Source organism: Parasteatoda tepidariorum, chromosome 12, assembly GCF_982258835.1.
Source record: "Parasteatoda tepidariorum strain Cologne lab strain chromosome 12, Ptep-v5.0, whole genome shotgun sequence".
Taxonomy (NCBI): domain Eukaryota; kingdom Metazoa; phylum Arthropoda; class Arachnida; order Araneae; family Theridiidae; genus Parasteatoda; species Parasteatoda tepidariorum.
In genome coordinates this window covers 32,596,900-32,614,506 of record NC_141766.1, presented here as the reverse complement: position 1 = coordinate 32,614,506, position 17,607 = coordinate 32,596,900, and the positions used below count along the sequence as shown (strand labels likewise).

Here is a 17,607-nt window from a genome sequence, read left to right as displayed (position 1 = left end):
CATTTTATTTACTGATAATTTCTGATACAGTTTAATTTAAGCGTCGCTATCTGATTAAATTCATAAAACTTTAAAAGAGCTTGTGAATATTTGAAAAATACAAATATTAAAACTCGCTGAGCAGTTAGTTTGATGTTTTCTCTTTTCACTGCTTGGTTGAGATCTCAATTCCCTATTCCCGTTGTTTCTGATCAAACAGCACTTTCTCCAATGAAATCTCCCCGGAGGTATCAAAGATGAATCCAATGCATAGCATCATCTGCCCTTCGATCTAAATTGCAGGAGAGTAGTGAACGCATAGCGTACACGATGCCGTAATACCTTTTTGGATATCTTTAATAAATCAAAAATAAAGCTGCATGGGGTAGAAAAAACCCGGTTTACTCACGGAAATAAACCGGATTTTCAGGAAGGTAGAGTACTTTTTTTACGCTTTATTTACGCTAGAGCTGCACAATGGGAAGAAAATAATTATCCCTGGAAATATTCTCCGGAACAGAAATATTCTCCGATTCTCTCTGGTAGGAAATTTTTCAAAAATTCTCTTTCATTTTGCTCATCAGTAGTCGATGCTCATTATAATACATTATTATTTTACATTTGTTTTCCTTTTTAGATCAATAAAAGGGATTTAACTTCACTTAAAATAATAGGATATATTTTATAAATCACCACTGTAAATAATTTCGATTCACATAATAAGGTATCATTACTGGGAAAAAAATTGATACTCATAATTATAATTTAAGATTATCATTTGCAATATAGAAATGAAGTTTTTTCTTTAAAATATTAATATTAAATCGCATACGAGAAAATATCTTTAATTTTTACTCGTACGCACCAACTCTTCAGTACTGTATTTGAAATTATTTCACTGAAATTATTCACTAAATCATTCATTATTTCACTGATTCATTTGAAATTATAACACTATTTTTTGCGGCTTATTTATATAAAGGGGAGAAAAAAAGTAATAAGCATTTGAGGTGAATAAAAGAAAAAGAAATCACGCAATCTCTAATTTATTCTATGTGATGTATTTCAATCATTATTATTATAATTATTATTATTATAATTATAGTTAATATTATTATTATCAAGTGAATTTCAATTACATCACATTTAAGGAATACTTCATCAACATTTTATTGTTAACGAGTAGCTGTGAAAAGCAATTAATTACATTATTATTAATTATTTACTTTTATGCCATAGATTGCGCTTAATGTAAGTCATCTCCATTATAGACAAAAGTTAAAAATAAATTTGGTTTTTGTTCCCGACAATTTAAATTGGCACCCTAGTTAATACGTTCATATTTTTCCATTCTAAGTATCAGAAGCTTTCCCTAAAGAAGAAAAATTATGTTTCTTGAATCTACTGAGAAATAAAAGAAGAAAACCATCTGTGAAGGAGGTAGCTCGTTTCTGCTGAAAATTAAAGGAACATCATACGATTGAATAAGTTGATTTAACTTTTCGCTGTTACTTTAATTTGTCTAAAGCACTAGCGTTCTATCGTAGAATTAAAATTTTAATAATATGTTTTGGGAATTAACATTATACTTCTTACTTTGCCAGAATTTTCTTTTAACCTCAAAAACTATTTTTAACTTAATATTTTATAAAGAGAATTACATTTTCAATGCATTAAAGTTTAGAATTTTTTTTTAATAAGCTGACGAAGTATAACAAGTTTAGAAAGTGAAGTATTTTTCATGCTTTTAATTTCAGGAAAACTGTTCGTTTTTTTTCGTAAGTCTTATAAATACATGCCTATACATTTTATAACAGTTTTCAAAAAAAAGAAGAAAAAAAAGGGCTTATTCACTTTTAAAGTGTTACTATATTCTATATATATTATCCAGCGACAAGTGACATGGTTAAAGCAGAAGGCTGCTAGTCTTAAGGGGCGCTTCATAGAGACGGCAAAATGGTTAATATCTAGAATGTTTCCCTCCTTTAAATATCATTTTTTAAAATTAAATTTAAATTGAAGAACACCAAATTACTATGATTAAACTTTTTTTTTTCACACATTCGAGGAGCACCAAAATTTCAAAAATAATGTTTTTTACTTATTTCTTTATTTAATTGATAAATTTTGAGGAATATTAAAGAGGCAGAAAACTGTATGGTTTAAAAAAATTATTAAAAAAAAGTATTTTAAACTGAATTGTTTTGTTTTGTCGAAAATGCTATTTTTAAATAATAAATTTTAATACTGATTTAAATTTAAAATGCTGTTTGGATAAAATAGTAATAATAAATTAAAAAAGGTGCCACGTGGCAGAAACAATTTTCGCAGGAAAAAATTCTATGGTGCTTTAATTTTCAATTTCTCGAGTACAATACTACAAGTTACTTGTTTTTGTAGATAACTGCGTGACGAAAAAAACATTTTGACAAAGGAATTATTGATCTAAGTAATTTCAAATAGTTCAGGTATATTATGTAATTTTAAATTTTTTTAGAAATAATTCTGTCTGCCATTAGAAATTAATTTGATACCCAACTTTATTTCCGGATACGAGATGTTAAGAAGTGCTGCATGAGTTGTAACGTATAAGGAATTACCATTATAAGTATTAAAAGAGGTATAACGATATCATAAATGTTTTCAGTGGAAGTCAAAAAATATATAATCCTCTTATGGTTGAGTAGGGTCGTGTGGAGGCTGGGTGATTAATATTACTATCTGCCCTTGGTTGTAAATTGAGATAGTGTTGTATGTGAATGAACCCTAATTATCTTCGCGATGAATCCGTATCCCAAATTGCCAATAGCCATTTGGTTAACTCTACTACGACGTTAAAAACCAAACCAAATTAATATTTTGAAACAAATGAAAAAGGGGTCTTCTGCTTAATTTTTCAAATTAAAAAGCTTCCAAACACCACCTCAATTCGTTGCATCTTTTGGTCATTCTCAGTATCTGACTGCCTTCCTTAGGACCTTTCGTTGCCTGCGATTTTTTCGCAGGCAAATAATTGAATGCAAATGAGAACCAGATTGATGAGAAATATTTATGCTCGAAAAACTCACTAATCAGGTCTTGTAGGTCACTCGTGATTTTTTCGCATCCTGTGATATTTTTTCATTCTCAAAATGTCTGCTTAATCTTTAATTGGCGATCGAAATGGGCTGCAGGTGGCGTAGAGCAGAACTCTTTTCCTATGGCAACAATTCACATGCTTTCCCCATCAGCGTGTGGAAAGTCATAGAGGAAGGAAGTACGTTAGTTTCTCTCTTGATTTTCACATAGATTAAAATCTTTTAACTTAAAAAACTATATGGAACTGAAAACTGCATTAAACATACAAACTAAGGTAGACAACGTTAAAGAGCACAAAAAAAAAAAAAAAAAAAAAAAAAACATGCATTAAACATAGAAAATCATGCATTAAATCATGCATTAAAAAAATGCATTAAACATAGTTCTAAAGAAAAGTATCATAGAAATTTTAAAAAATATTTTTATTAAATAAAAGGGAAAAATATTAAGAAAAGAGAAATTATCGTAGTACATTCCTATACAACTGAAAAGAGGAGGAGAGGGAAGGGAGAAGGGCTGAAGGCATGAAACCGGTCTCTCCCCAGATGGCGTATTCGAGTGCTGCGATCGCGAATCGCATTCGCGTGCGCCCGTGAATGCGTTTCGTGAACGCAATGATAATGATTAGAAGAAAGCTTTAAGCTACTAAAATTGAGTGCCAACAAATGCCCGTTATTATTTCATCCCCACCCATCAAATACCCGTTACAACGGTACCTGTTTTAAAATATCTGTTTATTGTTTGTTGATCTTACTTCAAGAATTTTGTTAAAAAAAAAAGAAAAAAATGCAGCATTTCTCACCATAGTCCACAAAAATTCCACTGTATAATGACTCAGCCTCCTGTGTTAACAGTTGATAGAGCTAAAGGTATTTTTTGTTTGGGAAATGTAAACTTATTTTTTATTTTTTTCCTTTTGAGCTGCTTCAGGAGTTCTGTCATTATTGTCAGTTTCAACTAATACATTTATTTTTTACTAATAAAAATACGAGCAAATAAGGCTAACTATTTGTAAAAATTATTACCTTCTTAATTTCCCCTCCGCCAATTTAAAATTATTTTTAAGTAGACAATAAAAAGCAAGTTTTTATTATTGCTCTGGGGTAATTTTCACTAAAGAAATAAATGTATTTTTAGATCAACTGTTCAGATTTCTATTATTTTTGGCTGGTTTGTTAAACCTGCTTCTGACATTAACTATACTAAGTTTCAGATTGTTTGAACCATTTTTTTCTGAGTTAGATAGTTCTGAAAATTTAGATTTTTGCAGTTTTAAAATTTTTAAACAGCTATAGCTTGAGATCTAATTAACGTAGGAAGCTAAATTTTGTGCAGTTTTTTTTTTTAGTTTTCAATAGCATTTTATATAATATGTTATTAGCTTAATTATTTTGAAAAGTATATTTTACAGTAATTTAAAACATAAAATCTATTTTTTTTTCTGAAGAATAATTTTATTTAAATCTTTTATCGAAATACCTGTGCCAAATTTTAAGATTATATTCCTACAGAATCATAAAGGGAAAAAAGTCCCCCCCCCCCAGTTAAAGACAGACATAAATCATGTAGTTACATGAATATTGGATATACCACTGTTTTTACCAAAATTGTTTGATAAATATCACATAATGAGGTTTTTACTGCATGATTTATCACTGTTAAACTAAAATTAATTTTTTTCTTTATTATTCTTGTGAATACCATCCCGAAATTTGGCACACACAGTGCTAAATTTAATTAAAATACTTTAAAAAGAGTTAAAAAATTTAATTTTAATTTTTTCAAAAAAATTGTTTTTAAATATTTTATTATAACTTAGTTTTGTTATTAGTTTTATTAAAAACTGAACAAAATTACTTAAAATTTAGTTCTCTATGTCAATTAGTTCTCAAGTTATAGCTGTTTAAACACTGTAAAAATGCTGTGAATTTCAAAAATGCATAACTTCGAAACATATGGCTCAACTTAATATTTTTTACACATGCTGTTAGTTCTACTTATATAAATTAAATACGAATGTCTTGCATTTTCACCATAAATGAATTTGTCGTGGGACTGCTTGGAACCAACTGTCAGGGCTAGAATTTCTTCTGGAAGACAGCTATTTTTGCTAGGACATCTGGAGAAAATGGAAAAAATAACCTATCTTGTCTGAAATAATTTTTTTTTTTAATGGACGAAACTAAAAATAACTAATAGATTGTTAACAATAGGTATTATAAGAATAGTTTTTAACTAATAATTTCATATAGAAGAAATTTGAAATCTTTCCTCTTTTTTTTTTTTAAATATCTGCATAATATTTTTTGTAGTTTTCTGTAGAATTTGAAAATTATTATAACAATTTATTTTTTAGATTCAAGTTATCGTTATTTCCCCCAAAAGATATGTGCATTCATATCTAAATTTGTAATTGGATTATTTTCAGTTCTGTGTATTCTGTTTTTAAATAATAGTTTAATTCGAAAAAAAAAAATATTGCATTATAAAATTAATATTTTTTTTAAAATTAATATTGAAAAATGCTAATTTGAAAAAAAATTTATGTGAGACATTTATCACCTGGTAAAATTTTTTTAATCAATGTATTTTTTTCATGATTTTTAGTGATTTTATATGTTTATTTTGTTTTTAATATACAATGAAATAAATTTATTAATGGCATAAAGAATTTTTTTGCTGATAAAACCTATAAACAAAGTAACAAATAATTTTTTCTCTGAAGTTATTATATTGGTAAACCCTAAGCTAGGGGTGCACAACCTGCGGCCCGCCGGCCAAATGCGGCCCTTCGACTACTGAAGTGCGGCCCGCGAGAGTTTCTAAACACAATAAAATTTTTTTTTAAAAATGGCAATTTTTAATCGCACTTTAAAGTCATCACGTTTTGACACAATCAATTTTAACAGATTCTTTAGTAAATGTACGTTTAACGCGCTTTCTTGAAGCCGAATTTATCGTAAATATAAATGATTTTTTTAAACAGTTATTTCCGCTTTTCTACATGATTTTGAAAATTCCGAATTTTTATAATGACGCGAGTTTCAGATCGCAAATTTAAATAATCACTTTTTGGCCACTTTATTTGTGACGATTTCATCTTAAATCTAAGTGATTTTCTATCTTTTTTTGCAATTCTTTCTTTTTCTTCAAAAATTTTTCTCGGCAGTTATTGCTATGCGTTCCTACGTGTTATAAAAAATTCCAATTATTCTGTTACGACATGCAAATTTTAAATCATGCATTTGATGAGCTTTATTTGTGCTGAGTTCAGCATAAATATATTTTTTCCTAATTATTTCTATACTTTTCCTCGTGATTTTGACGATCCCGTTATTTAACTATGATGTTATTACGACACGTGATTGTTAATCACGCGATTAAATAATCACTTTTTGATACGGTATTACCGTACAGTTTTATCGTAAATCCTAGTTATTTTCCCTTCTTTTTTATTTCCGCAACGAATATGATTTGGTCGAATGTGGTAATGAATTGTGATTTGATCAAAAACCAAATATTCGGCAAAAAGAAGAAGAAAAAATCTATTGAACGCCGTTCACTTGGGGCCAAATAGCAAAATCTTTTAGCAGTATAGCAACACTGAAACTAAAATTTCAATGCTCAGAATAATATTTCCTGGAAAAACGCTAATTAACTCTAAAAAATAAGGCCAATCAAGAACGTTTTTGAAAATGTCGAAAAGCGAAACAGAGAACATAAAAATCAATCTTAATTTTTGAAAATTTTTTTTAAAGCTGAACATCTCAATTTTTCAATTACCAGAAAAAGCCAAGAAAAAAGAATTAAGTCAACAGAAATGCTATTAAAAATTACTGCGTTATAATGAAAACGTCTAAAAAAAGTTTTTTTTTTTTATTTAAAGAAAATAAAAAGATAGAAAAAATGTTCCTAATTTTTTAAGTGAAAATCTTATGCCGAAAATCTCAATTTAAATTTTTCTCATTGCCATAATTTTAGAAGAAAAAAAATTGCTATAAAAATTTTTATTTGTAACTTTATTTTTAAAAAAATGCTGAGTCATAATAAAAATGCCTAAAAAAAGAAAAACAGAAAAAACAAATTTTTCTTAGTTCCTGAAACAAAACTTTAATGCTGAAAATCACACTTTTCTATGTTACTGGTTATTTATATTACAGTACAGGGAAAGAGTGATAATAAATTAATAGTATGAGACGTTCTGTTAAAATGCTGGGTTATAATAAAAACTGCAAAAAATGGATCCTTCTCAATTCTCAAAGTATCGAAAAAATGACAAAATTGACTTGTCTGATTATAATTTTAAAAAAAAAAAGTAATATCCATAAAAATTCAAAAATAAAAAAAACTTAGAAAAATGCATTTCTAAAAAAATATTTTGCCAAATATTTGACTGATCATTCAACCAACTGAATTTTTCACAGAAGGGCCAAATACTCCTTACATCCCTCCCTAATTTAAATGCAATGTTATTGCAACTTGAGAAATTCATAAAATGGCGGAAAACGTGAATTTTTAAACTACTCACTGTTAGTAGTTTAGATTTCAATTTTTTGTTGCTTAAGTGATCTTTTTCGATAAAAAAAAGGAAAATGTTTACGATATAAAAAATCTAATAATTAATAAAATAAAATAATTAAGTACATTACAGAATAAGCATTGAATTTTATTTTGAACTATCACAGTTTTGTTTTTATTTTAGGCTTTTGTTTAAAACCTATAAATTTTCTTCAATTAAAATATTTAATTTGAATTTATATTACTTAATTACGACTAAACTTTTTCCTACTTTCATTCTGTGGGCATTGCAGTTTTTTTTATAAATTTATTAGAATTTAATTCTAAAATGTGTTTTCATATTGCATGATATGATAAAAAAAATATTTCTTTTCTTCAATGCTTATTTATTTTGATAAATCTATTGTTCATATGATAAAAATAGCAATTTTTTTTGTAAAAAAAAAAAAAAAAAAAAAAAGTATAAGTTTTTTTATTTTTGAATGAATTCTAATAATGGAACACTTCTAATTTATTGATATTACTAAGTTTATTAATAAAAAAAATGGAACGATGATGTTTAAATAAACATTATTACATTTGTCATTAACATGTCTAAATACATGTGCGACCCTTCGTTAGCCAACCTGCTGTGCAAGTGGCCCTTCACTCAAAAAGGTTGTGCACCCCTACCCTAAAAGCAGTAGATAAAGTTATCAAAAAGAGAAAGTAGAATACATTTCTACTTTGCTATGAAAGGATGCACCATTAAGTTTTATTTTTTTAAAAATAACCTATACCCTATATTTCAAAAAGCAGTTTAAAATGTTAGTTTGTCATAATTTTCAGTTTATTAAATTAAATAAACTTAATCGAATTAAAAATTCTTAGTTTTATTTCATAAATAACTAACCAATTATTTTATAAGTGGGTATGTTTTAAGTATTCATGTAACAATATTTGATTATCAAAATAAGCGTAGTATACTATTTATAATTGTAAATATCATTTGTATTTTGAAGTTGTGATTATTGTTATGTCATTTGTTAATTTAATTGTATTTATGAAATTTGATTATGATACTTTTAGATAATATTATAAATTGTATAAAGAACTCTTAATGTAAGGTCTACTGTACTTCTTTGTTTAAAACTGTGAATGACAGTTTTTTTTTTCATTTCTTAAAAAATTCATTAAATTTTTCTTTCTTCAATTGTTGCTTTTTAATTTTCATTTGTTTTAAAGTAAAAAAATTAATATTTTGAAAATTAATACTATTTATACTAAATTAAATTGCAATTTAAAATTATTTAAATTTCATTCTTCATTCTAATTGTATTCATCTTTCATTCTAAATGTATCTCAATTCTGTACTTAAATTTGCTATTACTTTCTATTTGTAGTATTAATGGTGCAAATTTGATATTATCAGCATTTATTTATTCATTAAGTATAAGAATCGTAATAAAGTTAATAAAATGTTTCTCATTGGTATTTTTTTTTCTTTTGAAATTTAGTTTTTTTTCAATGTGTGCTTTTATTTTAAGCACATTTTTTACAAATTTTTCATCATGCTGGCTATTTTATTTTTGGTATCCTGTTACTGTCTAGCTAACAAAAAATAGTGCCACAAGACCAACAATATTTTTGGATCTTTTATTCAGTCTCTTTGTATCAACGTAAATGGATGTTTAACTTTTTCTTAGTTTTTTAAAGTTTAATTGTATTCATAGCTGCTTTATTCTTTAAATATAAATTTAATACGCTAAGTAATACTGATAACTAAATTGTAAAGAGTGTTTTTACTAAAAAAAAATTATTAAAGGGGAAGAAAAAAAAGGTCATTTACCAAACAATTGTTTGCTGATTATTTTAGCCCCTTTTAGTGAGCTATAGAAATTATTTAGAAAAGAGTCAATTGAAGCAATATTAAAGATATAGTAACTATATAATATAATGCTTAGCTCTAGAAAGTTAAGGAAAAAAAAAGAAAAAACATTTACTATCATTAACGTTCATATCAAAAATATTTTCGAATTGTTATAATATTTTGAACTATTAGAAAATTTTATAATTTCTACTTTCTTTTAAACCCAAAACTAGCTTAATATGATATAGCATTTGTGGAGAGAATGTTATCAACAGTGTCAATTTTCATCAATGAAAATGTACCCCCAGAATAGAGTTAACAGTTAACATGTCTTATATATTGTGAATTGGAAATTGAATAATTGCAGTGTGGTAGATAGGCTACACATTCAACAGAATTTGACCTATTTAACATTTCTTTTCCATATTTCTGAAAATATGTATAATACTTTTCTCATGTTATTTAAAATTTGGAGTAAGTCTAAAAAATTTAGGACCCCTTACATTGAGGGGCTGAAGGATGGTCCATAATTTCTACAATTTCCTTAACTACTTTTTTTGCAAAATCTTGCACAGGGGAAGCAGTTTCCAATTGTTTCGGCAGAAACTTGATCACATAAAGTTGACGATCGGTACACTGCATCAAGAACCTTAGTTTTCTTGGTCAAATAATTTTGAATGACAAATCTTTTATTTCAGTGTTAAACCAGTTCTCTTTCTACCATCCTTATCACCAAACTCAATGTAAGTGAGCTGGGCACAAAATGACAATAGGGTTGCTCTTGGTTTAGATAAAACCTTGCCCTTACAAGAAACAAAGAAAACCAGATTCATTAACAGTTAATCAGCACAGCCCTGACCACCTGCAGTTGAAAGGGGAAAATTCTAGGAAATTCAAACATTTGTACAGAGAAAAAAAAGGTTTCTTCTGAACACACAGAATGAATAAAAATACTGTTAACATTAAACAATGAAGAAAGGAAAGAGAAAAATCCCACAGAAATGGATAATTTTAACCTACAAATGAATTCCAGACTGAGTGATTTTGATATCAATAAGCAGTTGATAACATTAACTGTCATCACATTGAGTGGTGACACTAGTATAAAATTTCACTGGTTTTATTAATGCTTTAGAAGTTTTCTTGTTGTTATTAGTGTGTAAGTATATTTATTATATTTGTTAAATATACTTACATAGTAAGTATATTTAACAAATAGTAGTAAAAATGTTAACTGAAGTTTTAATCTATATTGTTCCTGTATAACTGATCAGAAATTTTTTTATTTAAATAAAATGCATGAAATACAAAGTTGGTTGTAAGTTTAAAGAATATTTGTAAGAGTTTCTACAATAATTAATCTTTTTATTTATTTTCTACAGCTGCTATTCGAGATATTATTACAACATATTCTTTGCCTGAACATGCAGCTAGGTTAGCTGAAGCTAAGAACAATGCTGGTAATGACATGTTACTACATATGCAACTAGTTTTTCCACTTGCTACTCAAATTCAGCAAGATGTAATTCCGAATTATGGCTTTTCTTCTGATAAAGATGGTAATATTGCATTTACATTTATTTATTATTAATTGTCAATTTTGGAGTTGTATAAATTAGCAGTTAAATTTGGAAATCATTAAATTTTCTTTTACTATAGGCTGTAATTTTTGCAAAGTGTATTATAGTTTAACCATTGTTTTAGAAGCTTCACAATAATGGAATAAACTGGAGTATGGTGTTCCCCCTATAAAAGAAACTGCTCAATTCTTCAACATACATCACAGAATAATTCATGTCCTAGCCATGATGAAAATGTTATAACTATTAATAATATTTGTTTTATTGCGTAGACATTCCTATATAACTTGATTAACTTGACAAATTAAAATTCATTTTTTGTTAGCCTGAACAACTATTATACAAAGGTGAAAGTATTTACTTAAAATTTCCCCAAAATGAATTCAGATGTCTCAGACCTTGACTCAATTTATCTATGAACATCTCCAATACAAGTCATGGTTTCAAAAATATTAAATTTTTTTGTTCATTTTGTTTAAGTAGATATCCATTTAAATGTAGACCACTGAAGATAGAATTTTACCATCTGATCTTAGTAATAATGACCTTGCATATCTTATATGGCAAGGATTGTATTGAAAGTATAGTTTTATGGCGTAAGAACCAGAATCTGCTACACTATGAAAGTGCCAGAATCTGCTACACTATGAAGAGTTATTTATATTTTATTCTTGAGATATGGATATAAATCAGATTGTGTTATTAACCACGTGTTGTCAACCAAAATGCAAAAAAATGGGAAGGTTAGTCGAGCATCTGAAGGTTTGTTTGTGGTGTTTGCTTGAAAAAGACACTTTATGTGAGGCTTGAGTAGAAAAAGGCAGCCAAACCTTAGAATTGGAGTCTCTTTATCCCAGAATGTCACTATTTAGTTTTATGAAAGTTATTTGTGCCAAGCCTGGCCTATTTAAGAAAAGTAGCTGCTGGTAACCAGCATAAAGTGATATGCTTAGAACAGGAATTAAAAAATTGAAAGTTGGTAGAACAATGTTTTTGTCAAAATAAATCCATTATTTATGAATTATGAGTAAGCATTTGCTACAGTTGTGTGTAATTATGATTTATGATATAGTAACTTGATTTCTAGCATCCATTTTTGTTTGGATCACAGGATTTGTCAAAGCGAGCATCGACAGTACATTATCTAATTCAAGTTGGCAATTAAGAAATTGCAATAAATTTTAAAATTGAATTAATTCAAAGCAAGCATGCTATGTTAACTCCAGTTCTCAGAAATCCCCCGACATAAATTTTAACCTTGTTTAATATATTTTTTGCGCTCCGGTAGCAGTTTAGTGTGTCGCTTGAAGTTTTGAAGAAGAAAAAAAGCTTAAGATTTCCCAGAATTTCAGAAAGCAATATACAGAATTAGTTGTTTTACTCAATTTTAAGTTAGTGTGAAAATTGTATTGTATTTTTTGAGTTTAAATTTCTTTACATGTTTGCAGATTTAATTGAAAAAGTTCTGTGTCATTGCTAAATTTCTGAAGCTAAACATTTCTGTAACATGCTACCTTGTAAAGTCTGTTGTCGCAGCATGTGTGACCTAAAATTATTGCAAATTATTATATATAATAACGGGAAATAATTGTTTCCAACTCCAAACAATGGGCATATGAAGTAATTTCAGTAACTCAATACAATTTTCAAAAACACTTGTGCTTTCTGTTGTACCCTGTTTATTTCCTTAACTGATTAGTTGTGAAATCTTCATGTTTTTTTTTCTTCAATATTTATTTTGTAATAATGTTTTCCTCTGCTTTTGTGTGTGATATTGATATATTTTGTGTTCTAAACTGAGAGGTTATTTGTTCTTATTCAAAGTTGTGTGTGTATTCTATGTGGCCACTTAACTCAAACTGAAGCCAATCACATTTTTTTTTTAAATTTTCAAATTTAAGAAAAAGAATTATTTTTATACTTTTCGTGATTAACAATAATCTAAAATAGTTAAAATTTAAAAAAAATATTTTTCAACTATATAAAGGTATATTGTTTTATATGCATTTAAATTTAACATTCATTTACTATGATTCCTTTTTTCTTTATTAGGTTTGTTGCAGTTCACTCAAACCATTAAAACATTAGCTAAAGAAAATCCAGATGTAGCTCAGCTATTTGAAGAATTGAAGTCATATCTTATACCTTCATTAGTTTTGCCCTTTTCACAATCAGGGTCTAGTTAGCTTATAAATTATACATTTATTGTTTTAATAAATTATTTATTTTTATCTTTTGAATGTTTGCATTTTATTCATAGATAATTGTGACAAAATTGAAATTATATCTGAGTTTTCTCAATTAACTTATTATTCAAGGAATTTTTTTTTCTTTTTACTTAAATATTATGTCACAGCATTCTAATTGAAGTATTTGTAAATTATTAATCTTAAAAAAGATACAAAGGTGATGATCAGACTGTGTTGTGATGTATGTTCACCTCAATTGCTCAAAATTTGATTATTTAGCGCAAAATTTTATAACAAACTGGAATTTTAAATTGGTTTTAGACCTTTTTAACATTAACTGTCCACAAAGTACTCTTATGTTAATATTCCAAATGCCATGTTACCTCAAAACGGCTCTTTAGTCTAAGCTCTATGTCAAAAAAAAAAAACTTAATACCCTAAATGATTAGGTTTAATAATCAAATTTTTATGCAGTTAGAGGGCAATACTTAAGATTTGCTAATAAATGTCAAATGTTAAATTACAAAATCAGACTAAAGCACTTTCTCTAAACAAGTATAAGTTTTCTTTATCAATTCTAAACTCTCACTATAAGCTGTAGGGTTCTGCTTTTTATTTTCACTATATCTCTAAAATTGATAGAGTGAATCAAAAATAATTATACAAAATTGTATATTACAAGTGTTTTTTATTACTTGATTTAGTAATTATTTTAAATTTTGATGAATGTGTAATAAAAATGTTGAATTATGTTATTTTAGATGTGTAAATTTTAAAATTTAAAAAAAAATAGCTTGAATAGTTTAGAAAAGTTTTTTTTTTTTATAAAAAGTGTACTAAACACTGATGAATATACACTATTGCTGTGTTAAGTGCAATTTTGCAGCATGATATATATTTATTCTGAACACAGCATAGGATGTGCCATGTCTTGATATTATTTACAAAATAGTTCACTTTTTTTATCTCCTTGGAGTGGCAAGGTATCTAGCATTTTCCAGTTTAATTAAAAGTTGGAAGTCTAAATTTTTGAATCCTATTTTCTTGTATTTATTATGCTTTTAGTTGCTTTTAAACTAATAGTTCTTATTTTTAGAACTTTATCCAAGGAAAATACATGTAGCAAAAAGCAAATTTGATCTTTTTTTAAAAAAAAGTGTCAATTACCTTGTTTTTCCCAGAACAAAAGATTTAAAAAATAATTACTTTATTTGTAGTTTTTGCTTTCAGTGCAATTTCATTAAGGGCATATCATAAGATATAAAGTAATTTAGTGTATCGTTCTAAATTAAACAAGAAAAGAAAAATGTAATTAGTGTAGTTTAAGAAAAAGCATACAGCAGTTCTATTCTTATAAACACTAAACATGCATCACCTCATGCCACCAAGACAATTAGGTTTATTCTCTAACCTTGCACTAAAAGATACGGTGATGTATTGTGTCAGAATGATGTCCTAGATTTCAGCTTTTTAATGGGTCTTGCGTAAAGTTTCTTTTGATTAGTAACCAAAGAAATTAAGCTCTTGTTCTTTAATATATATATATATATATATTTATATATATACAGTGAAACCTCCGTTAAGTGGACATTCATGGGACCAAAAAATTTGTCCATTTATGAGAGTTGTCCGTTTACGGGAAGGGTACCTTAATAACGAAATTTAACACCGTAAATTGTTTTTAGAATATTCTCAAAGATGTAGAAATAATTAAATATCTACAAGAATACTGTAAATATCTACAAGAATATTTATTTAAACAATAAGAAAGATAAAAAAGAATATATAAAGAAGTTTGATATAAATACATAATTCTGGATGTAGCCACAGATAAATAAATATAATTTTCCTATTAGCATAGATACTCAAGTTAGACATATGATACCAAATAGGAGCGTACTGTGCTCAGTCCGTTTCAATTATTAGGTTCACATCCCCTTACACCTACTTATCATTTGATAGGGAACATGGTTAATACCTTCTTGGAAAATAAACCTCCCATGATTCACAGAAAAAAAAGTAATGCATACCTGTAAGTCATGAGGACCTTTGGAGATGATTATTCACAATTGATCAGCTATCAAGTGTCTGAATAAATGTTTCATTTATATAAACACCTCAAAGATGATACTTCTGTTCTCTTTTTTTTTACCCCAGTTGTGTTAAATACAGTCTTCAAATTGATAAGAAAATTAAAGAAATTTTCAATAGGGAAGAAGCATTGAGAGAAGTAATTTCAACTTGAGGGGTCTCATAACCTGTGTGGTCCAGATGAAAAGATCAAAAGATGCCAATGTCAGAATTATTTCAGGAGTGCAGTACCATTTTCTCTCCTTTCTTTACAAAGATAAGGCAAGGTGACAGGAGAAAGATTGCTTTTTCGGTGGTGAAATAGCTTAACAATATTTTTAGTTATGGATAAGGCAAAAAGTTTTATTTACATGCTTTAAAAATGGTGAAAAGTTGCATTTTTTTAGCTTGCAATTTATTTAGAAAAAATAGCGTCCGATTTGTAGAGATAAAAAACAACGTTTCAGGATCAAAATGATTGTCCGCTTTGCGGAGAATGTACGTAATGGTTTATTCATAGAAGATTCCCGGAGAATTAAAAATATGTCCGTATTGAGAGGCGTCCGATTTGCAGGAGTGTCCATAACAGGAGGTTTCACTGTATATATGTAATTCCCTTTAAGCAGTGGTAAATAATTTAGGAACTATTTGGGATAATATACGAAATTTAAAGCAATGGAATTTTGACGTATGTTGAAAAAACTTCCAAGTTTTACTGTAATTAAATAATTTATATTTATCCTGGTGTCTAAATATTTATATTTATGTTGTCCATAAGTCGCTTCTTCAAATCACCAAAGTTTTATGAAAATCAGAGGATTGACTTATACACTAATATTAAAGTCTGACATCCGTTCATTATGAAATAGCAATGTAATTAAAGCAATGAATAACTATGTATCAATTGACCCTTTTTAAAAGCTTTAAGTATTCAATTATTTTAGATTTTCTCATCATATTTTCTTTACATATACAGGTTTTTTTAAGAACAATTTAAATTGCACTCAGAAAAAAAAAAATCAGGAATAAGAAGATTATTAAAGAGTATTTAAAAAAATTCAGCACAATGAAAACTTTTAAAACATACTATAAAGAGACAAATTTAAAGATTCTGGAACTTCATTAGTGTTGAATTCAATAACGTTACCAGTGTTGTCATACAGATCACACTCTGCAATAGATTCTACATCACACTCGTCCCACAAAATATAGTCTTCACCTCCATGCATAAACTTTGAAATTCTACACTTTTTAAAAGATTTTCAAAAAACATTTGAACCCACATTTTTATATTTTTGTGTAATTTTAGTCCTTGATGCTTCCACTTATTAAAAAGAGGATTAAAATAGAAAAAGGAAATTAAATCCAATATTAGCTTTTCTTTGAAGAATTATTTGAAGCTGAGAATTTTCTGGATTTTGAAAATACTTGATTTTTAATTATTGTTTTTTAATAACAAGTATATTGATACAAATTGCTTCAAACATTATAAAAATATAGTCTGGCATAGTATAAATGAGTCAAAATTTATTTTTTTTAAAACAGCTATTAAAATATTACTAAGTTTGTTTATCCTGCAGAGTTTTTGTAAGTACTTTGAATAGTTGTGAAGAATAGAAAAACTTATTAGGAAGTGAAAAAAACTTAAATTTAGATGCTAAAACAATTTATTTAATCTTTATTTGAAACAAGTTCCTCAATTTTTATTGCTTACACTCATTTAAAAACAATACAATAGAGTATCATAAGCACCATTTGTTCACATCTTTTATCACTAACAGAAGACAGTGGATCATGGTCAAACTTTTTTTTTTTTTTTTTGTATTTCCTTTAGGACATTCAATATTTTTTTATTTTATTTCAATACTAATTTTCTTTAAAAAAAATCACTCTAAAAAAGAGTTTAAATTTATGATTCAGAAATAGCAACAATCTATGCTGTTACATGTGTTGCTCAAAGCTGTAACTTCACACAAATTTTCTTTTATTCTTGATAACAGACATACAAAATATTTTTATTGATATTTTCTCTGGAAGGAACTTATATTTTGAAATAAGTAAGATTATATGAATGTTTTCATAAGCTAAATTGATAAACTCCTTTTTCTACATTATTATAAATTGTACTTTCAGAGCACTTTAGAAATTGTTTACTGTATACATTTTAAAAACATGTATCTAAAATGTTTAACAGTACTAGATGAAAATTTTTTAGCCATTAAATAATACATTTTTTCAGAAATCTTTCTGGAGATTACTGTTTATGTTTATTTTTGTGAATTATTTACTTTTGTTTTATCAATTTGGCTACTGAGGCATTTATATGTTATTCCATGAAATGTAC

At 27.2% G+C, this 17,607-nt stretch overlaps 1 protein-coding gene across 1 annotated transcript; it reads left to right on the top strand.

The window, feature by feature from the left end:
- The first annotated feature begins 3,753 nt into the window (after positions 1-3,753).
- On the top strand, positions 3,754-13,244 carry LOC107440931 (protein C10). Its single transcript, XM_016054022.5, has 3 exons — positions 3,754-3,926; positions 10,807-10,983; positions 13,057-13,244. The coding sequence occupies exons 1-3, from the start codon at positions 3,887-3,889 to the stop codon at positions 13,188-13,190; spliced, it is 351 nt and encodes a 116-aa protein (XP_015909508.2). The 5' UTR covers positions 3,754-3,886; the 3' UTR covers positions 13,191-13,244.
- Positions 13,245-17,607: the final 4,363 nt, after the last annotated feature.